This window comes from Pithys albifrons, chromosome 27 (genome assembly GCF_047495875.1).
Source record: "Pithys albifrons albifrons isolate INPA30051 chromosome 27, PitAlb_v1, whole genome shotgun sequence".
In the NCBI taxonomy this organism is placed as follows: domain Eukaryota; kingdom Metazoa; phylum Chordata; class Aves; order Passeriformes; family Thamnophilidae; genus Pithys; species Pithys albifrons.
In genome coordinates, this window is record NC_092484.1 from 5,632,190 (window position 1) to 5,657,444 (window position 25,255).

The following is a 25,255-nucleotide window of genomic DNA, read 5'->3' on the forward strand; positions in this document are numbered from 1 at the left end:
CTCTCAAGTCTCTCCAGATCCCTCTGCAGAGCCCTCCTGCCTTCCAGCAGGTCGACACTCCCTCCCAACTTGGTGTCATCAGCAAACTTGCTGATGATGGACTCAATCCCCTCATCTAAATCATCAATAAAGATGTTAAACAGGACCTGATCCAACACAGACCCCTGGGGAACACCACTGGTGCCCTTCAGAGGAAGGTCTCTGTGCCTGGGGGTGGCTGGAGGGGTAGGGCGGGCTCTCTCTGCAGGGAACAGCTCATTGAGAAGGCCCTGCCTGTCCGCAGGTGGTTTCTGTGCCTTTTCCCCTGCATGGTAGTGCAGCTTCTCCTCTGTCAGGCACTCTGGGGCAGGAACTTCCCTGCCAGGGTTGATTACAAAGAGGAGTTTCAAATGTGTTGTCATTTTGCCTGTTCCAGTCAAAATTCCTCCTTTTGGAAAGGCAAGAACTCTAGTTAAAGAAAACCAAGGATCTAAAATTGTATAGCCAAGTGGAATTTTTTGTATAACCAAGAAGAACATTGAAGCGGGACTGGAAGGCTGAGCAATATTCAGGAAATCTACAAATGCTTGGAATACTCGGAAAAAAATAAAATTAATTATGCTCAACTAACAGCACCTTCTGTCCTTATGCCATGAGGTAGGACAAGGGTCTTTGTCTTCCCTGGACTGCACAGTTAATTGTGGAAGCTTTAAGGCTGTTTAAGTTCCTTCCTTTGGAAATCAAGGATCACTAATAGCTGAATATTTTTGTAATTGCTCTGTGTGTTCAATTTGATCAAACAGAGCAGCCTCTTTTGGGGATGGTCATTGGCAATTCTGGTGTTAAAGAATATTAGAGGTCAAGTACCTGTGATCCATTTCTCCTCTTGTGTTGAAAATGACTTTGTGAGCAGTGGGAGAAGTTTGAATTTTCCTGTGTAAGGAATGCAGCACTGGAAATGTGCATGAAAATGCGAAGAACTGGAATATTATGAGGTTGATCCTCACCAATTCTGCTGGAATTGTAGCTTTCCCTTTTTAGCTTCACTGTGATTCACTGACTAAATATGTGGCTTCAAAATATGACCTTATTTAAACTAAACAGGTCCCCTGCACTGATTGGGGTGAAGTTTTTTGCTGAAGTTCTGTATTATGAAAAGAACAGTGTTGGCTTATTAAAAAAATTAATTGGCTTAATGAAATCTTGAAAACCCTTATAAAATAACCTCAAAATTACCATCTGCAATTGGAATGTTTTGTTTTTCTGTTAAAATTGTCTGAGCAGAAAGTAAAGTAACTTTTTTTTTGTGCATGCATTGGAAAGGGGTTTATTGTAAGAAAAGGTATTAAAAGAAGTTGAGGTAACTGCAGAATTTCCATGTGCAGAAAGAACCCGGGGTGGTGGTTGGGCTGTGCTTGGTTTCAGTATTACCTTCTCTCTTGTATTTCTCCTTTTTCTCCCAGTGTTCTCAGCACCTGAATTCAGGCTTGTGCTTCTCTGATGAGCCAACTCACACTGAATAATTACTTCAACTGCTTAACATGTCTCTAAATAATTGGAGATCATAAAATTAGAAGGAATCATTGCAATCATCTCTTCAGACATAAATGAGAGGATGGTACCTAATTAACTTTTCTAATTACGAGGCACATTTGTAGCTGTAGCTGCTTTTCCAGAGGGACCTTTGGCAGCCCAGACCTCGTGGCTGTGTCAGTGAAGTTTTTGCAGTGCAGTTTAACCTTCTGGTGATGTTTCTGTCTTATGTTTGCCTGGGTTTGTTTGGCTTCAAACTCCAGGCTCTGACTCGTGTTGTGGCTTTGTCCCCAGCCTGGATTGTAGCAAACTCAGCCCCGTGCAGGGACTGACACTGATAACAGTCTCCTCTGTGTGCCCCTCACAGACAAAGCTTGCAAAGAATTTGGCTGGAAGGGGGGTATTTTCTAACAGATTTTTTCTTGTTTTTTTGCTGCTCATATCTCAGCTTCTTGACTGAATTTTGGGTTTATCCTACATGCTGCTTTGGTCACATATCTTCTGAGTACAAGGGTAACACTGCTGCTTAATGACATATTAATGCTTTTCTGGGCATTATATTCCCTGTCATGCTTGTGGTGTTGTATTAGAACATTGTGTTTAAATGCTTGCTTGGTGTGGTTTTCAGACCTGTTTCAGAATAACTCCCATTCCATCCCTCTGATAAGGATTGTTTCTTGGATAAATTTGAAGTTGTGTCTCTGTAAACTGAGTTGGTATTTGTTTAGTGTTTCTTTCCTTGCTCCTGTACCACTGATGTATGTAATTGATTTAACTTCTTGGTTATGTGCTGCCTTCCAGATATCTCTGATACAATTCTTTATCAGTAACTCTTTTTTTTTCCTTTTAGATCCATAATGAAAATGTTTACTTGGATGCCAGGAATCCAACTTGACTAGGAAATAACCCTCCAATTACTTGAAGACACCCTGTCCCTGTTGAATACTGGGACTCATTAGGTAATCAACTTATAATCTGCTCACTGAATGATCTTCTGCTTTTGTGTTTTATTTGTGGCCTGAAATACTGTTTAGTGTGAAGTCAGAGTTCTGTGTCTCTCAGAGCCATATTGTCATGAAATAAATTTGATATCCTTGCTGAGACAATCACAGGTAGAAAAAGACCAGCAGGTTTTACTCAAACCTCTCTATGATTAGACATTCCCAGATAGAAGAGTTGAATTTTACAGTCACACCCCCCTGAGCAGACGCTCCCAGCTGTCACTGCTGCTGTAGCTCTGCCCTGGGTTTGTCACTTGGAGAGAAGTGACATCTGCACTCTGGTTTCCTCTTTGGAAAGTGCTGGCTGGGATATTGAGCAATGACCCCCCTTTGGTGGCTGGCAGGGGACAAGGTCAGGAAACGTGTGTCCAAAGTCCCAGGTCAGCACTGAGGGTCAGCTCCTCTGGGCTGGCAAGAAGCTGCTGCCACCATTTTTAGGGAGCTCTTTTGGCCCAAATGCTTCCTGAGGCCACTTCCTCTGTCTTACCAGACTGTGTGTCTGAAACCAGTGGCGGGGGCGGAGGGGAAGGAAGTCTGCAGAAGGCTCTCCCTTGAGCTGGCTGAGTAACCTGAGAGGAAAATGGTCACTGTTGTTGTATTTTTCTGTCTCTGCTCCAGCCTGACCTTCCCAGGAGCAGCAGTTTGCTGTAGATTCTGCTGTGTCAAGGTTTGAGCTTTGGTGGATTCAGAATGTTTAACACTTGCACTTCAAAGATGCTTCAGACTCCTTTGCTGGTCAGTGGGAATTGCAGGAGCTGGAGGGGGCACTTGGAGCTCAGGGCTGCAGCCTTTGTAAGACCAGGCACTGCAATAACCCCCCTAAATGAACCAAGAGGGAAGAGGAACAGGGGAAAATCATTCTTGGGTGGATCACCCTGTTTGGGCAGAGATGAGTTGTGGTTTGTCTTGCCATCTGTGGCTTGCTCAGCCTTCCTTTTGATGAGTGGCCACTAGAAATGATCCAACTTAGCTAACAGTGTTTTCTGTGAGCTCTGTGTTCAGAGTTCCCTTAAACAAGGTCCCCACTCAGAAGCTGCTCATGAGGCACAACCATGTCATGTGTTTCTGTGGAGTGATTCACTACTTGCAGTGGAAGTGGCAGCTGAATGCCTCCATCTCTGCTGATTTTAATTTGAAATGATTACTCTCTGTGGCCTTGTGCAAGTTCCTGTGCAATTCTTTAGTGGCAAAAAGTAACTTCTTTGGCATTTCTCTGCCTCTTTCCTTTTTTTTTTTGCTTTAATGTATTTGGCATATAAGTGTATAATTAGAACACTTTGTTTTTGAAACAAAAATTGAACTTCTATTCTGGGTATGAAGGTTTACAGACTTAAAACAAAGGGATACTTCATTATCCTTCTCCTTTTAGTATCCCTTGATAAGCAAATAAACTGTTGAGCTGAAGCAATATGAGCAAACTTAGTCCTGGGGGCACCGAATTGCAGGTGAGACAAAGATCATCAGAAGAAAGCACAGACAGTAACTAAGTCTGGAGACTTTTAACCTGGCACTGAGGGAGAGTTTGGTTCTGGGGCTGTTGGTGGGTTGGAGTTAGATGTTTGGCCTGCACTGAGGCTGAAAGAAGCAAAAAGCAATGACAGTGAAGGATTTTTGGAGACACGTGCATGAGGTTCCCAAAGGCAGTGACCAGGAGCTGGTGGGATGGGGTAAAGGCTTGTGAATGAAGTGGGTGATTTGGGATCTTGTTTACTGCTGAAATGTAGTTGCCACAAGACTAATTTTACTTTGTTGCCTAAAATGGAAGATAAAAGGCACCTTCAAACCTCTCTGTAGCAAGGATGTGGCTCACTCAAGTGCAATGAGCAGTGTCTTGTCTGTGCCAGTGTGATGTGTCAGAGGAGAAACAGCAACCTCTGCTCTGCTCAGCTGGGGGCTCTGTTCCCTTCCAACCCAGTGGGCTCAATGCTGTGCCTGCCCTGTGCCTCTCATGGAAAGAGAAATCAGGGGAAAAAAGGTGGATCTCAGTGTCAGAACCACCTGCCTCCCTCACCTTACACACTGACCCTCTGCTGTAGCTCAGCTGCTCTTAACTCTCACTGCTCAATTAGGAGGTGACCACAAACCCTCTTTCTACAGCAAGCTGCTGATACAGCTTAAAGGGAGACTTCGTGTGGGAGGGAGGGTAAATGCCTATATAGCCAGACAGGGAACCAGGGAAAGTACCTGGGTTAAAACTAACCTGGGGAGACAAGGAAGTTTTATTTGGGGCTTTTATCCTGGTTGATTTTGCTTTGCCTGAGTAAAGGCTTGTGCTGCCATAACAGGGGGAAGGGGTGGCCTGGGAATAGAAGGGAAAGTGAAAGGAGGATGGGGAGTGTGGCAGTTACCCATTCCATGGAATATGCCAAACAGACTGCTTGAGATAACATCACTGATGTGCACAGAAAGTGCATTTGTTCTTTAATAATTGAACTACATAATAACTGTGTTCTCATTCTCCCCAAAATACCTAATACCTCTTGTACACTCTTTTTAACACCTGACTTTTCCATTTTTCTTTTTCAGACAATGGGCACTGCATATTAAGCAGGGCTGGAAGACTGAAGCCCATCTGGGGACAGAATGAGTTTAAAAGATGCTGACAGTGCAGTTTGCCAGGGAAAGGCAGCCTATCACCTTCAGATTTACCCCCAACTCTCGACAGAAAGTGCTCCATGCTGCAAAGTGACAGCAACCAAGGACAGCACATCCTCAGATGTCATCAAGGACGTGATCAGCATCTTGAACTTGGACGTGTCAAAGCACTATGTGCTGGTGGAGGTGAAGGAGTCTGGAGGAGAGGAATGGGTGCTGGATACAAATGACTCTCCTGTCCACAGGGTCCTACTGTGGCCTCGCCGTGCTCAGGATGAGCATCCCCAGCAGGATGGGTACTACTTTCTCCTGCAAGAGAGGAACACTGATGGGACCATCAAGTACGTGCAGATGCAGCTGCTATCGCAGGAGACGGACGCGCGGCGCTTGGTGGAGAGGGGGTTCCTGCCCTGGCACCAGGAGGACTACGACGACTTGTGCAACCTCCCCAACCTGACAGAGACCACGCTCCTGGAGAACCTCAAGTGCCGCTTCCTCAAACACAGGATTTACACCTATGCAGGAAGTATCCTGATTGCAATTAACCCCTTCAAGTTCCTGCCCATCTACAACCCCAAGTACGTCAAGATGTACGAGAACCATCAGCTTGGGAAGTTGGAGCCTCACATTTTTGCCATTGCTGATGTGGCTTATCACACAATGCTCAAAAAACATGTGAATCAGTGCATTGTCATTTCAGGGGAAAGTGGGTCTGGGAAAACCCAAAGCACAAACTTCTTAATTCACTGTCTCACGGCACTGAGCCAGAAAGGGTACGCCAGTGGAGTGGAGAGGACCATCCTGGGAGCTGGGCCAGTCCTGGAGGTAAAGTGCAGTTCAAACTGCCTGCTGTGGAAACTGGGCTTTGGAAACTTTAATAACTGCTACTCTTGAGGCACCCACTTGGTTTAGGCTTAAAATGTCACCTGGTTTAGGCTTGTCACCTGGTTTAGGCTTAAATGTCACTGGGCTTCAGTGGTGTTTGACACTGTGACCTGACTGCTTCTAATTGATTTTCCTTAACTAGCCCTGTTGTTCAGTTGACTTCCTGTTGCTTGTAATTTATGTGTGACTTATATTTCCACCCCTGAACATTATTATTCTGGGACAGAGGTTACCTGTGTTTTCCATCTGAAAGCTTTGACGGCATTTGGATGAAATAGTAAGCAGGTATTTTCTTAAAGATTGTTCCAGTGAAGCCTCGGCTCCTTAGTGTGATCCTGCCTTTGTGTGTGAGCATGTCCTGCAGCATTTCTCTGAGCTCACTTTCCTTTCTACAACTGCTTTGAAGGGAGCAGCATTGTTAGTGGGGGAGAAAGGGGGAGTCTGTTTTGGCTTTTAATTATTCCAGCATTTCCAACAGAAAGCAGGACTAAACATGTGAGAAGGAGGGGGCACAGCTGTTCTTGTTTTAGGTAATGGCAGGACAAACCTAAACTGCTCTCTTAGGCTTCACCCTCTGCCTTTTATTCTACCAAAGGAAAAGCTCTGGAATGTGGATGGATGTAATGGTCAGCCCTAACAAAATCTTCAACAACAAAAGCTTGAACGCAGCCACTGTAATTTTTAGGTGTAAACAGTTTCAAATGTAACAACACTTCCATAAAAAGAAGTGTAAGCTTTTTTTAAAAAGCTTTTCTGTAAAGAATGAGGAATATGTGCAAGTTCTTTTTTTGCCTTGCTTTCTGCTGCCTGAAAGGAGAAGTTAGGTTGAGGCTTGTTGGTTGCTGGTGATCAAGTTTGCAGCTCTAAACAGAAAACAGGAAGGGGTCACTGTGGAAAGCCCTGTTTGATCAGCTGATCTTTCTGCCTTTGATAAATTTAACTGTTTCATATCCTTCTCATCTGCAGACATGACACAGCTGTGCCAAACCAGGCAGGGCTGGAAACCCCTGGGTGTCTGTGCCCCAGTGAGAAATGCACATATCCCTGGTTCCAAACTTTGCTGGAGCCACAGGTTGGGGTTCTGTGTGTCTGGGAATGCTCATGAACAGATACTTTTGATCTTCTACCCTAGGATTGGTTGTATTAAGGACCACAACTTCTTCAGACTTCCACTGAGCACGTAGTAAAGCTTTTCATGAGGAAATAGCCTTGTTGGCTGCACTCTGATGACTGAAAGCTCAGCTTGGCAAGTGGCCTCCAATGTGGCTGTTGGAATATGTATTGTCTGAAAGGAAATTCTCAGAGATTTCTTGCTCTGCTTCTCTCAGGGTGTTTGTCAGTCAGTGTGAGCCTGTCCTCCCAAATATCCCAAAAGATAAGAGAGTTAATGCAACTAAATATAAAAAAATAGAAACATCTGAATCCTAAAATACCTTTCAGAATTGAATGTATGTTCATGTAAATTCTGTGTGCATCAAAAAGTGTCAATTTGAAAGGTTTGGCACATGAGAAGTAAAATCCAGTTACCCTGATTGGATCCATCAGAGTGGATTCAGCTGGCACTGGAGCGTCCATGTTTCCCAATTCCAGGCATGACTGAAAAAGAAGTCAAGTCTTGGTCCTGGAGAGGGATGCAAAGAAAGCTGACATTGCTTTGTGGAAGTTAAACTTACTGCAAACTCCTGTCACTTCTAAATCCATCCCTGGTGACTCACTTTGGGGTTTCACTGAGGGGAACTGAAGTGCCACAGGGAATTTTTCTTACATAGATGTTTCAGGGGATTTTTTGCAGTGTTCCCAAACTATTTGAGAATGTTCTGTTTAATTCTAAAGTTTTATTCTGGGTCCTCATCAAAGCTGAGTGTGTACTCTTGACTGAAAACCTTCATGATGTAAAAATTGGTTGTGTTTTGGGTCAGAACTTCCTCTTTTTAGTAGTGTAATATGTGTCTGTTTCTGGGCTGACCTTGTGCAAAAGTTCAGGGGGTTAAAGCAGCCACTTCCAGCACAGAGGTTTGATGAGGGTGTTGTGGAGGTGGATTCCTTATTTGATCAGGGAACTTGGAAACATATTTTTCACTGAATCCAGTTTCTGTGTTAGCTAATTAACCTGCACTCAAATCTCTGAGTGATTTGCAGATAAACTATTGTTAGTATTTGAGGTCCTTGCTCACAATTTCCAGACTTTGAAGAATGGAGTTAGAGCTGGACCAGGAAAGGAGGTTGGACATTAAATGCTGCTTGATATTACCTTGTCAAGGGTCTGGGAAATGGAAGATGCCATACTGTGGAGTTAACACTTCATGCCACATTCAGTTGCTTTAGCTCCAAATTATGGGTTTTTAATTGTATCTCCAGGCTAAGGGAGGTAATCTCTAGTGAAGAGCAGTTTCCTTAAAACTGGTGGGAAGATAAATATAAGCTCCATTTTAAGACACTCCTGAGTTTTTCATCCTCTTCTAAATCTAGCAATTAAAATATAGCTCCCTGACTTGGAGTTTTGCTTTCTTGTGTTGACTGTTAAGTTCAGTTTACTCACAGTTGAAATCCTAAAAAGGAAATTACATTTGGGAACTATTATTTGGGTCAAATTGGGACTAGTGAATCGAACGTTGGGGAGCAATTACTTGGGTCAGATTTGGAATAGTGAATCAAAGCTTTGTTTATTTTACAGAGTCTCAAACAAGAAAATGAAGCCTTTCCAAACACACTGAAGAAGTTTCCAATAAATTAATATTTTCCTTTCATCAGGGAAAAATGTCTTAACTGTGTGTTTTGGCTGTAAAATGCACAGTGTGCAGTCAGAGCCTCTGAATTTCTTTTGGAAACCCAAAATAAAGTCATTCTTCAAGCCAATTAATTTAGTAAAGTGGCAGAAAACTGAGAGAGGGGGTGGGAGGGAATAGAGGGAACTGGAGCTTTGTCTTCTGGCAGCAGAACTCCCCTTGGCTTGTCTGCCCTCAGTATTCTGGTTTATACAGAATTCCAGGTACTTTTTGGCTGTGCTGACACTTCATTTCCCTGTGAAATGGGAGCTGAGGAGAGGGGGAACAGATACTGGGGGAATCATAATTTTTCATGTATTATTTTGAAAATCTTTCCCATTGGGATGTGTTCTTGAAGATTCTTTAATGGCACTGAACCATCTTTGGGAAAAATTAAGGCCCAAATGAAATGGAAATCCAACAGGAAACATTCATTAAGTGATCTTCTACAGAGGAATAATTATTGACAGCACCATCCAGGGGTGGGGGGAGATTTTCTAAAACTCACCACATTAAAAGCTTCTTTAATTTCATTGCAGAAAGTTTTATGCTTTACAATTCTGGGGAAAACAGTAAAGCCATTTGCTGTCAGCTCTGTTTCCTGCATGACAGAATTGTCCTGAAGAAAACATGTCCTGCTGTGCTTTTGGGATAAGATGGATCGAAGCTTCAACTCTGGTTTTCATCTGTATTTGCCACCAAAGGCTGCACGTGCGTTTTGTGGGTGTGGCCTGTTCAATTTCAGGGAAAGTGGCTGTTTGGAGGGATTATCTGCATGGGTTTGTTTTAAGAATCATAATCAGAGGAGGAATGGAACTTCCTTTTTCCATTTGCTTGGATGCTACTAGTTTTTTGTTGGGTTTTTTGTTGGGTTTTATGTTTTTTTTTTAAATATAATGTTGCTGCCTTTCCTTCTGGGAAACATCTCCTTGTCCTTTGTGGAGTCTTTCCATGGGGATTGCTGGAAGTTCCTGGGACATCCCTCAGCACATGGAGCTGCAGAATTCCCTGGGGGTGAGTGGGCACTGCCAGCAAGGCTGTGGATTCCACTGCTGAGCCAAGCTCAGCTCCAAAGGAATCATTCCCTGTTCCAGGCATTGCAATTGGGTCCTCCAGGCCATGTCAGATGGGTCTGTGCAGTGGAGTCGAGGGATTTACATGGAAACTTCAGGAGGTTTTTCAAATTTTGGCACTTAGAAAAGAATTAAATGAGGTTTTCAGTTGTGTTCCTGTGCCTTGCTTTTGAGGGGGTTTTGACACCAAATAAAAGGAGAATTTGATGCTTTTCTGAATACTTTTAAATCTGTTACTGCTGTGAGAGTTTTGAGTGTCCAATTCCATTTATGCCTCTTGCATTCCAAGGTGAGAAGATTGGTTGGATGACTTCCTGCCTCCCAGAATAGGCCGTCGCAGCTCTGATTCTGCTGCCCTTGCTCTGCTATTTTTGACTCCCCCTCTTTTTCTATAGCTGGTGATGTGCATTGGAGTGATTTAGTTTTAGATTTTTTTGGTTTATGTGTCTCCTCATTGACTCACAAGGGAAAAGTGTGAATGGATTTGGTTATATAAAGGATTATTTCTTTTTTAGCTGAAATTGTCTCTTGTCCCATCACATCTTTTGAGTTTATTTTGTACTCATCAAACTAAACTGAAGGACATGGTAACAGTGATTAGAGTTTGAAGTTAACTATTACAAAAAAAACCCCAAAACATCCCCCACCCAAAATGTTAACCGACTTGGAATGTTCTTTAAAAAGTTGTAGATGTCAAAGGCTCTTCTGAGGAAACCATTCAGAATACGAAAACTTTCCTAAAATCTGTTAACATTATATCAGCTTTTAAGAATTTGCTGTGTGCTTTGGCCAAATACCAGACACATGAGATCATAAGAGCCTTCAGTTTGAAACTGTATTCATTGCTTACATGAGTAATCACTAAGAAAAGTTTGTCAGGAAGTCCAAGTTACGGGTTTTCTTAACTCTGTAATGCCAAAAATTGGTTATTACAAAAGGCTGCGGCAAATGTTGCTGTGGTGTGGTTTGGGTTCTTGGACACAACCAGTGAGAGCGGATGGTTAACTTGGCTTGGGTTAGAAACCCTGAGAAAGAGGAGTTTCTGTGGGGTCAGCTGGCAAGTCCGTTGTTGTGCAGCCTGGCAGAGTTCACTCCAGCAGCTTTCACAAAGCATGGAATGGGAATTCTGTCAGAGCCAGAGCCGAGCCACTGTCCTGGAGAGGGAGAGGGGTTTGGTGTACAATGGGCTGTGCTTCTGCCACACCACTGTCACTTCTGCTCTGGGCCCTGTCAGGAGCTGACCTGCATGTTATGAAGACATTAATATGCATGTGCACGCAGAGGGTGCTCCAAAAAAGGGAGTCTGGGTGGTGCTTTGTTGGATTGAAGTTCCAAGAAGATACTGGTGGCTGGTCAGTGCTCCCTTTGGAAATGCTGAATGGGGATGCTGTTGGCATTGCAGCATGGGTAGTGTGGTCTGGAAAATCCTTGAAAATCCAGAGGCTGAGCTCAGCCCCCTGGGAGATGCTGGACACAGATCCTGTCCCCTCAGCCTTGTGTGACACTGCAGGGTACAGATCTGTCCCCTGAGCCTTGTGTGACACTGCTGGACACAGATCCTGTCCCTCCAGCCTTGTGTGGGCATTCCCTCCAGAAGCTTTTCTGCAGTTACAGCTCAGTCACCCTGCACAGGAAGAGCTCCTTCAACTACTCCTTTGGGACAAAAACAACAGTTTTCTGAGGAGTTATGGATGTTCTCCCAGTTCATAGGAAGTGTCTCAGGCTCTCTGCACCCGAGGCAGCTGGTGCTGTAAACCTGCTCGTAGGAGAGCTGGGAGAACCTGTTTGGGACTGAATTAGTGATATGGGAGTCCCACTGCAGGATGGGTGCAACCCTTGGGGCACTAGGGAAAAGAACCCCAGAACCAGAAGAGTGAGGAAGGTTCTCAGTGTGCTGACAACGTGGCTGAGTCCAGCCCTTGTGCCTTGCTCAGGATGTGTGTGTGTTTGTTTTTGTGTGTGTTTGTTTTTGTGTGTGTTTGTTTTTGTGTGTGTTTGTTTTTGTGTGTGTTTGTTTTTGTGTGTGTTTGTTTTTGTGTGTGTTTGTTTTTGTGTGTGTTTGTTTTTGTGTGTGTTTGTTTTTGTGTTTGTGTGTGTGTGTGTTTGTGTTTGTGTGTGTGTTTTTGTGTTTGTGTGTGTGTTTTTGTGTGTGTGCGTACGTTTGTGTCTTTGTGGGTGCGCGCGTGTGTGGGCGCGCTTGTGTGTGCGCGCGCGCGCGTGTGTTTGTGTCTTTGTGTGCCTTTGTGTCCGCGCCTTTGTGTCCGCGCCTTTGTGTCCGCGCCTTTGTGTCCGCGCCTTTGTGTGCGCCTTTGTGTGTGTTTGTGTGCGTGTGTGTTTGTGCGCGTTTGTGCGCGTGTGCGTTTGTGCGTGTGCGTTTGTGCGTGTGTGTGCGTTTGTGTGCGTGCGTGTTTGCATGTTTATGTGCGCGTTTGTGTGCGCGTTTGCGTGTGTGTTTGTGTCTTTGTGTGTGTGTGCGCGTTTGTGTGCGTGCGCATTTGTGCGTGTGCGTTTGTGTGTCTTTGTGTGTGCGTTTGTGTGTCTGTGTGTGTGCGTTTGTGTGTCTTTGTGTGTGCGTTTGTGTGTGTGCGTGTGTGCGCGCGTTTGTGCGTTTGCGTCTTTGTGTTTGCGTCTTTGTGTGTGCGTTTGCGTCTTTGTGTGTGCGTGCGTTTGCATCTTTGTGTGTGCGTGCGTTTGTGCGTGCGTGCGTTTGTGCGTGTGTTTGTGTCTTTGTGCGTTTGTGTGTGTGTGTGCGTTTGTGTGTGTGTGCGCGTTTGTGTGTGTGCGTTTGTGTGTTTGTGTGTGTGTGTTTGCGTCTTTGTGTTTGCGTCTTTGTGTGTGTGTGTGTGTCTTTGTGTGTGTGTGTCTTTGTGTGTGTGTGTCTTTGTGTGTGTGTGTCTTTGTGTGTGTGTGTCTTTGTCTTTGTGTGTGTGTGTGTTTGTATGTGTGCGTAGGAAGAGGGCTTCTTCGGGGACACCCCCTTGTCGTGGGGGAGGAAGCTTGCGTGCCCTCATGAGGTTGAGAGCTATGCTGGAGGTGGTTTATGCTGCCGGTAAGGGTCTCCCATGCCAGACAGGTCTCAGCTGAAGGGTCAGACAAAGTGTGTGCACAGGCAGGATGGGCTCGCCAGCCCTCTGGCAACCATCCTAGGAGAAGGACAACTCCAACCCCAAACCCGGGCAGATGGAGCTCGTTTAGCCCTGTAAGGCCATCCATCTAAGAGAAGGATACTCTGACCAAACCTACGTCCTGAGGTATTCGCTGTCACCGTCCAAGTTCGCTAGGCCGTGGCAGGTGAACCTTAGGAGTAAAGGGTGGGGCCAGTTCTGCGCATGCTGTGCCTCACCTAAAAAATCCATTGCGCAGGCTGGAAGGGTTCACCCACATTGCAAAGCCCTGCAGCTACAGGTGAGGGTTGAAAACGGCAGGTGATAGGAAGCAGCTGGAAGCTGCAGACCCAACCCTGCATGCAGGCGGTTCAGGATATGGGTCATTAGAGACTTGACCCCGGAGATGACAGTTTCTTATGGCAGCATCTTGAACGACCAAGCAGCCTTTTCTAGGGACAGCAGTGCTTGCTCCACACGGAGAGGGGCCTAGCAAAGGTGGCCTAAACAAAGCTCATCTCCACACCTGGTTGCATAACCGCGGCCAACTGGCATCTTCCATGTGGTCAAACAAAAACAAAGAGATTTCAAAGGCAGACACCTGCCTGCAAAGGTGTGCTCAAACTAACACTCGCATGTTGGAACATCAGAACCATGCTTGATACTGGGGATAGTGGACGTCCTGAGCGTCGTTCTGCTCTAATTGCCCATGAACTGTCACGGCTCAACATTGACATTGCTGCTCTCAGTGAAGTTCGTCTTCATGAGGAAGGAAGCCTTAAAGAACATGGTGCTGGCTACACACTCTACTGGTCAGGCAAACCCAAAAACGAAAGACACCTTTCAGGAGTTGGCTTCATGATCAAAAACTCCATTGCCTCCAAACTTGAAAATCTGCCGACAGGTCACTCCGATCGCATTATGTCCTTACGCCTCCCTCTACACAACAAGCAACATGTTGTTCTTTTTAGCGTATATGCCCCAACTCTCCAAGCTGACCCAGCGGAAGAAGACAAATTCTACACTGACCTGCGCTGCCTCACCCAAAATGTTCCTGCAGATGATAAGATCATAATCCTTGGTGACTTCAACGCCAGAGTAGGTAAGAATTCTGAAGCCTGGAAAGGAGTCCTGGGCAAGCATGGCATTGGAAACTGCAACAACAACGGACGCCTCCTGCTAGAGTTTTGCGCAGAACGGCAGCTCACCATCACCAACACTATCTTTCAACAGAAAGACAGCCTAAAGACAACCTGGATGCATCCTCGATCCAAGCACTGGCACCTCATTGACTATATCTTAGTACAACAGAGACATGTCAGCGATGTCCGTCATACTCGAGTGATGCCGAGTGCAGAATGTCAAACAGACACCGGCTTGTGCACTGCAAACTTAACCTCCACTTCAGGCCGAAACCTAAGAGAGGTGGCATTCCAAGGAGAAGGCTCCAAGTCAGCAATCTTCAAATAGCCACAGTGAGAGACAGCTTTCAGGGAAACCTTCAAACTAGACTTAAAGATAATCCCATAGATCCCTCTCCTGGAGCGCTTTGGCAACATATTAAAAGTTGCATCCTGCAGTCCTCTGAAGAGTCCCTAGGGTTCTTCTCCAAGAAAAACAAAGACTGGTTTGATGAGAACAATCAAGAGATTCAGGAATTGCTGAAGGAGAAGAGAACTGCTCACCAAGCACACCTTGCTCAGCCATCTTGCCATATAAGAAAAGCCGCCTTTCGTCCTGCTTGCAGTAAGCTCCAACAGAAACGTCGAGACATCCAGAAGAAATGGTGGCTCAACCTAGCAGAAAAGACCAAACTATGTGCAGATTTGGGTAACAAAAGAGAATTCTATGAGGCCCTGAAAGCAGTGTACGGACCCACACACCAGGTTCAAAGCCCCCTACTCAGTGTAGATGGTCAGCTGCTTCTAACAGATAAAACCTCCATCCTGAACTGATGGTCTGAGCACTTTCAGACTCTCTTCAGTGCCAACCATGTAGTCCAAGGCTCAGCAATTCAGCACATTACACAACAACCGGTGAAAAATGAATTGGATGCAGCCCCTACTATGGAAGAGATACTCAAGGCCATACAACAGGTGAAAACTGGCAAGGCAGCTGGAGTCTTGCACCAACTCTATTCACAATCTTCTTCAGCGTGATGCTCCAAAGAGCCACAGCAGACCTCGATGAAGAAAACGGCATCTACATCCAATATCGTACCGATGGAAGCCTCTTCAGCCTAAGGCAACTGAAGGCCCACACCAAGACCCTGAAATCACCTTGTCCGTGAGCTGCTTTTTGCTGATGATGCCGCCCTCGTTGCTCACACAGAAGCAGCTCTGCAGTGCTTCACATCCTGCTTTGCAGAGGCTGCTGAGCTTTTTGGGCTGGAAGTCAGCGTGAAGAAGACAGAAGTTCTCTACCAACGTGCACCTCAAAAAGTCTTCCATCATCCTCACATCACCATAGGCAATTCAGAGCTTAAGTCAGTCCAGCAGTTCACCTGTCTGGGAAGTATCATTTCCTCAGATGGTAAGATCGACAAAGAGATAGACAACAGGCTGGCAAAGGCATACAGAGCCTTCGAAAAATCCATGAAAGAGTCTGGTCCAATAAACACCTGAAGAAAAGTACAAAAATCAGTGTCTACAGAGCCATTGTACTGTCTACTCTTTTCTATGGGTCTGAATCCTGGGTCATCTACCGCCACCACCTGCGGCTTCTGGAATGCTTCCATCAGCGCTGCCTCCGTTCAATCCTAAACATCCACTGGTCTGATTACGTGACCAATGTGTCTGTTCTTGAACAGGCAGGGGTCAGCAGTATCGAGGCCATGCTGATGAGAACGCAGCTGCACTGGGCAGGGCATGTCTCGAGGATGGAGGATCACCCACCGCCTCCCGAAGATTGTGCTCTATGGTGATCTCGCCACCGGCAGCCACAAGAGAGGAGCCCCAAAGAAGAGATACAAGGACTCCCTGAAACAACACCTCAGCCTTGGCCATATTGACTGCCACCAATGGTCCACTGTGGCCTCCAATCGGGATTCATGGAGACACACCATTCACAACACTGCTGCTTCCTTTGAGTGTGCACGCAGAGTCAGTCTTGAGGAGAAAAGACAACGCAGAAAGAACCGTTCCTTGCCAATGTCACCCAGGGAGATGTTCCACTGTGCCTTTTGTGACCGGACCTGCCTATCCCGTATCGGCCTTTTTAGCCACCAGCACGCTTGCAGCAAGCGTGAGTAATGCCCTTCTCAAATCTTCATTCGCGAAGCCGAGCCATGATGATGATGATGATGGTAGGAAGAGGGTGACATTTCTGTGCAGTCATTCCCTCAGTGTTCTGTATTAGGGAGGTGGATTTCCTAATGGAGGCCTTAATTGCTTGCGGCTTTAAGGGAAATCCCTGTTGCAGGAATTGCTGGGCACAGCCTACCCCAAGCAGGGTGTGCTGGTTTAAAGGTGAACCGGCAGGAGAAACAAACCCAACACAAAAGAGATTATAAGTCAGAGTTACAATTCAATAAAATTATTACAATAAATGCAATGACACAAAGCGAGATTGGTTTTAACCCCCATGGCGTTTGTTGGCCCCTGTGCTGAGCCCCACGTGGTTCCCCCAAGTCCAAAGGAAAAGGAGGTGAAAAACCTGTTGTCGCAGGTGATGCCACAGTCTGGTGGAGAGGGGTGTTCTCCTCCTGTTGAGGTTCTGCTCCTCCTCTGGATCCCAAGAGTGGTTCTCCAAAACCCCCAAGATTCTCTCCCCTCAGGTTCAGGTGGGAGCCCCCAGTCCCTCCCCCAGGGCAGGGAGTTCCACACTGGGTGATCAGACTCTGGAATCGTTGCTGACCCATGAGCAGAGCTGAGCCCTCAGGTGGGTGTGGAGGTGGCAAGGAGTCCCTGCAGGGCAGTTCTCCCAGCTCCTCTGCCAGGCTTCTTTCCCAGCCAGCTCCCAGCCTGAGGGCTCAGGTGTGCCCTGGGCAGCTGCTGCCAATGGTCCATTGGTACCAGTTCCTGGAAAATGGCCCAGAGGGTTTAGAATGCACAGCTTTGGTCACACCCACACAGGGATAAACTGGTCCCACCTGCTGAAGTGGGACACACGGCATTTTTGCAAATAGTTGCATCTCACACAGGGTTTCTTCTCCAGGTCCTGCAGTGCCTGCGTGGCACAGGTGACAAGTTCCTCCTTTGCAAGACAAAGTTGCGAGTTGGCAAAGTTAAGGACATTCCTAACAACTATTTCTAATGGGCTTTTAGATGCAATACGTTACTTTCTTAAGCGTGGCTCCTGCAGAGGATATTTTGTGTTATCACAGGATAGAAGTATTGGAGATGAACAATTGGAGTTTGGAGATGCCCAGTTAGGGTTTGGAGATGCCCCATTATGGTTTAGAGATGCACAATTAGGGTTTAGATTTTGTATTTTTTCCCCTTTCCTGGCACCTCATAACGAAACTGCATGTTCTGATGCTGTGTAGCAGAGCAGCTGCCCAAGGAGTGGTTCTGTAAACCAAAGTGTTTCTGTTGATCTTTTCCCTGTGTTTTGAATACACAATTTTGAAAATTCCTGGGTTGACTTTATAAACGAGTTCTTAAGGTTCTGTCTCAGTTGGAAAAAAAATGGGGAAGAGAATGTAGTTTGTGGCTTTGGTATGGGATAGTTGTACTGTCTTCTTCCAGCTGAATATCCTCTCTAAGGTCCTCATTGTTAGGGATTGAGGCGGATTTGTGCTCTCTAACTGTGACTGCCTGTCTTGTACTCTTAAAAATGCCTAAATGTACTATTCCCTTCCCAAATATTATTGCATGGGGCAAATAATAAACATATATAGATTTGTGAGGAACATGGAGCTTCCTGAGCTGCCTTTTTGGTGTCCATGTGCTCCTGATTCCATGTATTCCAGGGTTATCCTGGAAGCTAAAGGAGGTCTGGACAGTGAACAGAAGGGCTTGGAAAGTTGTCTGTTGGCATGTTTAGTTTAATTAAAAATAAACTCATTTTGCTTTATTACAGGCATTTGGAAATGCAAAAACAGCTCATAACAACAACTCCAGTCGTTTTGGGAAGTTCATTCAAGTCAACTATTTAGAGAATGGGATTGTCAGGGGGTAAGTACAGTGGGAGTGGGTTTTGGGGTGACCTCTGTGCTCTTGGGGACTGGGGACATCAAATGCTGCCCTGCTGTAGCTCTGCTCAGGTGCTGTGCTGTTTGGGACTCTGCTGAGCTTTGGGGAATTAGCAGGCGATACATAAAATTAGGAATTTGCTGTTGCAGCTTTGCCTTCATTCCAAATAAAGACTTTTTCATAATGCTCCATTTTGCACTGAAAAACAGAACATCTGAATTTTTAAGAGGAGTTAGAGAGAAGTGAAATAAATTTGAGGAAGCCATTTAAAAAAACAGTTTAAAGACCAGTTTGAAAGCTAAAAAAAAAGCTATAAAATAATTAATTAATTGAAATTGTGTGCTTATATGTGAAGGTCACTTAAATATTCAGTGCCTCCCTTTGCTGGAGGGGCTGCTCTGGGCAGTGTCAGGAGCCCCACTGACCTCTGTGCTCCAAGGGCTCCTTTCTTTGGGTCGTTTTAGTGTTTGCTGTAACATAAGTGACTGGGAACTCTCTACCACATGTGCTTTGAGTGTTATTTGGAACCAATTTGGGAGCTTTTCAGACCAAGTCACTCTGGTACAATTTGAATACACTTGTTTTGTCTTCAGCAGCACCAGAAAAGGCTGCTCAGACTTTGGCCTTGGTTGTTGTATGCTAGTCAGGGACTTCAGATCCTGCTTTAGGAGGTGATTTTGTCACAGTGTGAGGAGGTTTCTGGCTGGTTTCAGTTCCAGGCAGACTATACAAAGTCCTGTTAGACTGAGGATCACACAGTTAAGTTATCTGGGATATTTTTGGGGCATTCTTTGGCAGGTAACTGTTAATCTCCCAGATAACATGTTTTTGCCCTCTGTGTATCTTGTTTCTGTGCACAATTTTGATCAGCACTCTCCTTGCTTTGTCTGCCTTCTCCCAGTTATCTCCACTAACCCCAAGCTCTGCAGAAAGGTGTTCTTATGTATTTCTTTGTTCCAGCCACAGTTACTAAGTTATTCTCTTGTATATTTGAGTGCAGATCTAATTATTTGAACTCTTGGCAGTTGTTGTCTGATATTTTCTGAGGTCTTTTCATTTTCTGTGCCTCCTTAGGGCTGTTGTTGAGAAATACCTGCTGGAAAAATCTCGTCTGGTTTCTCAAGAAAAAGATGAAAGGTAAGAGAGAAATGCAGTTTTCCAAAAGAATTCTCTTCAGTGAAAGATTAAGAGCATCTGAAGTATATAAAATAAAAATCATATTTTAATGAGGGAAATGTATTGACTTTATAGGAACTACCATGTCTTCTATTATTTGCTCCTTGGAGTCAATGAGGAAGAGCGTAAGGAATTTCACCTCAAGCAACCTGAAGATTATTTCTACCTCAACCAGGTAATGTGTGACAGGGATTCAGGGCATTGACAAGGTTTGTCTGGCTCTGGTGTCAAAGAGGAAATGGAGCAGGACAGATTTTACTTGTTTCCTTGTGATGTCTGGGCTTTGTTCCTTGCCTTTAATTGTGGCTGTCCCTTCACAGCATAACTTGAAAATTGAAGATGGGGAAGATCTCAGGCATGAGTTTGAGAGACTGAAACAAGCCATGGAGATGGTTGGCTTCCTTTCAGCAACAAAGAAACAGTGAGTAGAATTCCTGAAGTTTCTGTTATTGCCAGCTCATGTTCATGAGCTGCAGTAAGCTGTGTGAGTGTTAGGATCACAGGCAGTGCAGTGGGAAACAAGAGCTGAGTGTTGGAGGGCAGATTCTTGAAGTAGAACCAGCTCTGTTAATCTGTTAGTATGAACTCCCTTAAGAACAATTCCTATAAAATCCAATTTCTCTTCCTTAGGATTTTTTCAATACTCTCAGCTATCCTTTACTTGGGCAATGTCACATATAAGAAGAAAGCCACGGGTCGGGACGAAGGGCTGGAAGTGGGACCTCCTGAAGTGCTGGACATCCTCTCCCAGCTGCTGAAAGTAGAGTATTTCCCTTTGGCCTTACTGTTGGATACACCTGTTTGTCCTGCTCTGCCCTCAGCATTTCCCTTGGCTATCCCAGTTGCTGGATTTGGATTCTACTGCCTTTGCCTTGTGGGAGGGAAAACAGATGGAATTGGAGACATTATTTGGGTCAGAGAGGGACCATAACCTGGACCCTGGAAATAGGTTTTGTTTGCTCACCAGTAACAGGGCTGAGCAGGAGTGGATTTGGTGTCAGTGTGTTCTTTGCCACCACAGGGAAAGATCTGAATGAAACCAAGCTGAGAGTCTTTCAAAGAACTTGTAAAGCTCTTGATGGGTGATGTGGCTGTTTTCAAAGAGATCCGGCTTCTCTGAGAGTGTTCTTTGTCCACTGTTGCGTCACTCGTTGAGAAGTTTGAGGGTGACAGTAACTCTTGTGTTCTTTTGTCTGAAGGTCAAAGGAGAAATCCTGGTAGAAGTGCTAACAAAAAGAAAAACTGTGACTGCTAATGATAAGCTTATTTTGCCATATAGTCTCAATGAGGTGAGTAAAAGAACATTACTAAAATGACCTGAAGGGTACTACCTGAAGGGAAGTTCTGGCCAGGTGGGGGTTGGTCTCCTCTCCCAGGCACTCAGCAATAGGACAAGGGGGCACGATGGGCTCAAGCTCTGCCAGGGGAAATTGAAGGTGGAGATCAGAAAAAAATTCTTTCCAGAGAGAGTGCTCAGGGATTGGAATGGGCTGCCCAGAGAGGTGGTGGATTCCCCATCCCTGGAGGTTTTTAAACTGAGATTGGCTGTGGCACTGAGTACCATGATCTGGTAAAGGGACTGGAGTTGGACCAAGAGTTGCACTTGATCTCAGAGGTCTTTTCCAACCCAATAAATTCTATGATTCTATGATTTAAATAACTGAAACTTGCTTTGTTGGATTAAAAAGGCTAATCTGGTACACTTTGACCTTGTGAGGGTGCTTGGAATGTTAGAAGTTGACATTAAAGGAAAATTGTGGGTTTATTTGTCTCTGCTGGGATTGTACCCTCTGAGTGACACTGGTTTGAAACAGAACTGCTTTTGTCAACTGAAGTTCTGGACATTGTTTCATCTGCAGGCAATTACAGCTCGTGATTCCATGGCAAAGTCCCTGTACAGTGCTCTGTTTGACTGGATTGTTCTCAGAATCAATCATGCACTTCTGAATAAGAAGGACATGGAGGAATCTGTTACAGTAAGTCCCTCACAAAACCAAGTCTGCCAGCAGGTGTGTGTTCAGCTGGAGATGATACATTCAGCTACCTGTGATAAACTTCCATTAAAGAAACCCAAAAATTTCTTGGTCATATTGAATCATCTCTGTTTTTACAATAGACAGAACTCTTAAATATTTCTTTTAAATATTCAAATATTCCAAATCTACCAGCAGAGGCTGCAGTGCTTTCTGTGCTGTTTGTCTCTGGAGGGTTAAGGACTGTGTGGCAGATCATTAACTGGATTTCAATGTCTTCTCTTAGTGTCTGTCCATTGGTGTGCTTGATATCTTTGGATTTGAAGATTTCGAAACCAACAGTTTTGAGCAGTTCTGTATAAATTATGCAAATGAGCAGCTTCAGTATTATTTCAATCAGCACATTTTCAAATTGGAACAGGTAAGAAAGAAGAGTCGCAGAACTAAAATCTCTTTTATCAAGTGCTCATTTATTGTGCCAACTCAGCCTCTCTTCTGCAAAACCCTTGGTGTAATTGCTTGAATATTTCTGAAATATTAACTTCTTGTTTCTTTATTGCCTGTTATTGTTGGAAAGTGGGAGCTTTGCTGTGCTATTTAGTGCTCTGTGTGTACTGATGGTAGAGAGATGTTTCTTCAGAGAGCTGGCACTAAGTTTGTGCTTGTGCAAAAACAAAGACAACATCCATGTGATCCCAGATAAAACTGTTAAACTTTAGTATTCATAGTCTGTAGGTGAGGTGTTTGATTCAGGGTTTTGCTTTGTTTTAATCTTTGGGAAACAGTTTCGTTTATTTTTATCAGTTTGTAAGTGTTTCCTAACAACCTTTGCTGCTTCTCCCACCCAAGTGCATTTGGGGGGGTACGATGTGTGTTCACACTGGCAGTGGTTCTGAAACCCTGGTATCTCTGGCATGTGTTGATTTGCTTGTTTCCAGATGGTATCATCTTGCAGAGCACTTGGAGTGCTGCAGGAGCAGCAGATCCTGTTTCTGGACTGAGCTTTGGGGACTTTGCTCTAGACTTGGATTTTTTTTCTGCTTTGTGGTTTTCAGGTCACTCTGCCGAAAGAAAGAAGTCATTCTGTAGTATGTGATATTTTGTCAACAACATGTAGGTGACTTTAAATAAACATTTTAAAGAAAGGAAAATTACCAAACATCAAAACTTTGTGTGTAAACACCATGTTGAGGTCCCTGTTGTGTAACCTATGACAGAACTGGCTATCCAGGCTGACCAGAGTAAATAGTTACATTGTCTTCTTTTTTTTTTCTAATGCCATTTTTCCAAATAAGCTTAATCCTTGAATGACCCATTTCCTGTATCTCTTGCAGCCTGAGAGCCCTCAGGGGGATCTCTATATCTCTTTAAAGAAAGGCTTTTTTGTCTGTGGAAAATGGCATTTTAGTTGTGTAAGGCAGCACTGAGCAGTCTGTGTTGGGCAGCCTGAATTCTACCTACTTAAAAATAATGCATATATCATCATCATCTACAACACTGAGAGGTGCTCTTTGTTTAGCACAGAACTTAGTTAGTTTTGTGTGATACTTTTTTATTAGTACCTTATCATTAGTGTTTCCTGTCAGTATTTACAGCATTAAGAAAAGCTGATATTTTAGTTCTGTATCTTAGTGGGAAACTTGTCCTGGTTTTGGTGCATTGTCATTTCAGCAGAAGAGCTTCATGTCTTCTTGTCAGAGAGCTCCAAGTTTTCTGAACCTGAGCAATATCCTTTGCTTCCTCAGGGAAGTTCTGGGGGTGTGTAGAGCTTGACTGCCTGTTTTGAAACTTCTGTTTTCTCTTCTGACAGTGCAATTTGAAAATTCTGGAACTTGATAATAAATATTTGTCACTTCCTGTAATACAGGAAGTATGGAAGAGAAAAATAGGCTTTTTCTCTTCTGATATGTCCACCCAGGATTTTGCTGGAGAGCTGCAGGTGTGATGTCTCAGTCCAGGGCCAGAGGCTGGTGCCTGCTTGGAAGGCAGAGCATGGCAGAACATTCTTTGCTCTGCTTTGGGTTTTAAATAGTTTTCCCCCAAACAGGCACTGTGGAGTGATGTGTCTGAGTGGACCTTTGCTCTGAGTCTCTGCCTGCTGCTCTGTTCTTGTTTATAAATGTTCCTTGTTGTTGTCTCTGCTGCCTGAACTAACAAACTCCACTTGCTGATGCTGTTGAAGGATGTGTTTGAAGCTTGTAGACCACAGGACATCAAAGTCAGGGCACTGTTCTGATGAGGGGCTTTTCTTGAGCCACACAGGAGGAATACAAGAGTGAAGGGATCACCTGGCACAATATTGACTATACTGATAATGTGGCCTGCATTCACTTGATCAGCAAGAAGCCCACTGGCCTCTTCTATCTTCTGGATGAAGAAAGCAAGTAAGGAACAAACACTTTCTGCAAACACGTGTGTGGCAGGGAGGAGGGGAAGGACTGTGAGAAGGAACAGAAATTCAGCACTTGAGAAAGGAGGGGAATGTTGTGGGAAGCAAAGGGTCGTTTATGACTCTGATTTACACTGTAGCTTGCTTCTATTGACTCCAATATGGTGGTGATATAAATTAATGCTAAGACTGAACTTTGGCTTAAGCAGGTTTAGAAACTTCCATGTTTGTGGGTTGCTATGGAATTACAATTGAGTAACACATATGTATGTAATTCCTGGGAACACTGAGTAGCAAATGTGGTAAATAGTTAAGGTGGTGCTAACTAAACTTGGCTGGTGAAGTGGCCCGAAATATTGACATGCACTTAAACCCTCAGAACGTTCTGCTCTGTGTGGAGCTGCTTGGTTGGGGTCAGAAACCCAGCCCACCTCTAAAATACAGAGCAGGTTTAGAGAACTTGGACAATTAATGCTTTCCACAAGGATCAATAGGTGTTTACTGTCACCCTAATTAACAAACATGTGTTTGAGAAATAGCTGACCTCTTTTGTGCTGTGTTCCCAGTTTCCCACACGCCACCAACCAAACCCTGCTGGCCAAATTCAAGCAGCAGCATGAGGAGAACAAGTTCTTCGTGGGGACCCCAGTGATGGAGCCTGCATTTATTATTCGCCACTTTGCTGGGAAAGTGAAGTACCAGATCAAAGTAGGTGGTGGATTGGATGGCCACAAAATCCTTGACTTTTGGAGTGTGTTTTCAGGGTGTTCAGAGCTTCCTAGGAGTGGGCTGTACCAGGAGGGGTCACAGAGGTGCTTTGGGTGGTGGTGTGGACTGGAGGGTAAGAAACACCACAGGGAGAGCTGTTCAGAGTAGTGAGTTATTCCAAATGGTGATGCCTTATTGGGGTCACCCTTGTAGGGGTAAGAGGGGTGCTAATGATGGTCAGAAGAGATCAGACACAGCAGCAGCAGAAGGTTTGATCAGAAGGCTTAGCACTAAGAGTTTAGTTACAGCTTCACCTTTCATGTCCTCTTGCATACAATATGTCAGCACACTATTGGTTATTTAGTTCACTAAACATACATGGAAACATCCTACTGGTTACAAGGTCACCCACATTGTACAGGTGGCTCTATGCTCCTTAAGGGTGCACTCCAAACTGCTTTCCTTCAAGGATACACTCTGAACTGCTCTATATCAATCTCTTCCTCAATCACCTCAGACATCAGGGAGTTCACAAACACACCATCACCCCCTGCGATGCCTCAGGTCCAACCTTGCCTTGCAGGACTTCAGGGAGAAGAACATGGACTACATGCGGCCGGATATCGTGGCGCTGCTGCGCGGCAGTGACAGCGCATTCGTGCGGGCGCTGATCGGGATGGCGCCAGTGGCCGTGTTCCGCTGGGCCGTGCTGCGCGCCGCGCTGCGTGCCATGGCCGTGCTGGCCCACGCCGGGCGCCAGCGGGCACAGAGGACGGCAGGTGAGTGCCAGGGGACACAGCGCTGGGCACACCCCAGGGCTAGCAGTGAGTGGGGTGGGCTGTGCTGCATGCCGACCTCTGCACCATGGCCATGCTGGCCCACACCGGGCACCAGCGGGCGCAGAGGATGGCTGGTGAGTGCCAGGAGACATGGCACTGA

General features: G+C 45.1%; 1 protein-coding gene across 2 annotated transcripts in view; it reads left to right on the plus strand.

Annotated features, from left to right (window-relative positions):
• Positions 1-25,255, plus strand: part of MYO9B (myosin IXB) — a 53,015-nt gene that overhangs the window by 4,179 nt on the left and 23,581 nt on the right. For both annotated transcript variants that reach the window (XM_071577866.1, XM_071577867.1), the window contains exons 2-14: positions 2,363-2,471; positions 5,040-5,933; positions 17,958-18,052; positions 19,145-19,207; positions 19,322-19,421; positions 19,567-19,667; positions 19,877-20,006; positions 20,446-20,535; positions 21,106-21,222; positions 21,506-21,640; positions 23,482-23,603; positions 24,175-24,316; positions 24,900-25,095. In XM_071577866.1, the coding sequence (XP_071433967.1) occupies positions 5,097-5,933; positions 17,958-18,052; positions 19,145-19,207; positions 19,322-19,421; positions 19,567-19,667; positions 19,877-20,006; positions 20,446-20,535; positions 21,106-21,222; positions 21,506-21,640; positions 23,482-23,603; positions 24,175-24,316; positions 24,900-25,095 (2,128 nt within the window). In that variant the 5' untranslated portion in view covers positions 2,363-2,471; positions 5,040-5,096. The remainder of the gene's footprint in view (positions 1-2,362; positions 2,472-5,039; positions 5,934-17,957; positions 18,053-19,144; positions 19,208-19,321; positions 19,422-19,566; positions 19,668-19,876; positions 20,007-20,445; positions 20,536-21,105; positions 21,223-21,505; positions 21,641-23,481; positions 23,604-24,174; positions 24,317-24,899; positions 25,096-25,255) is intronic.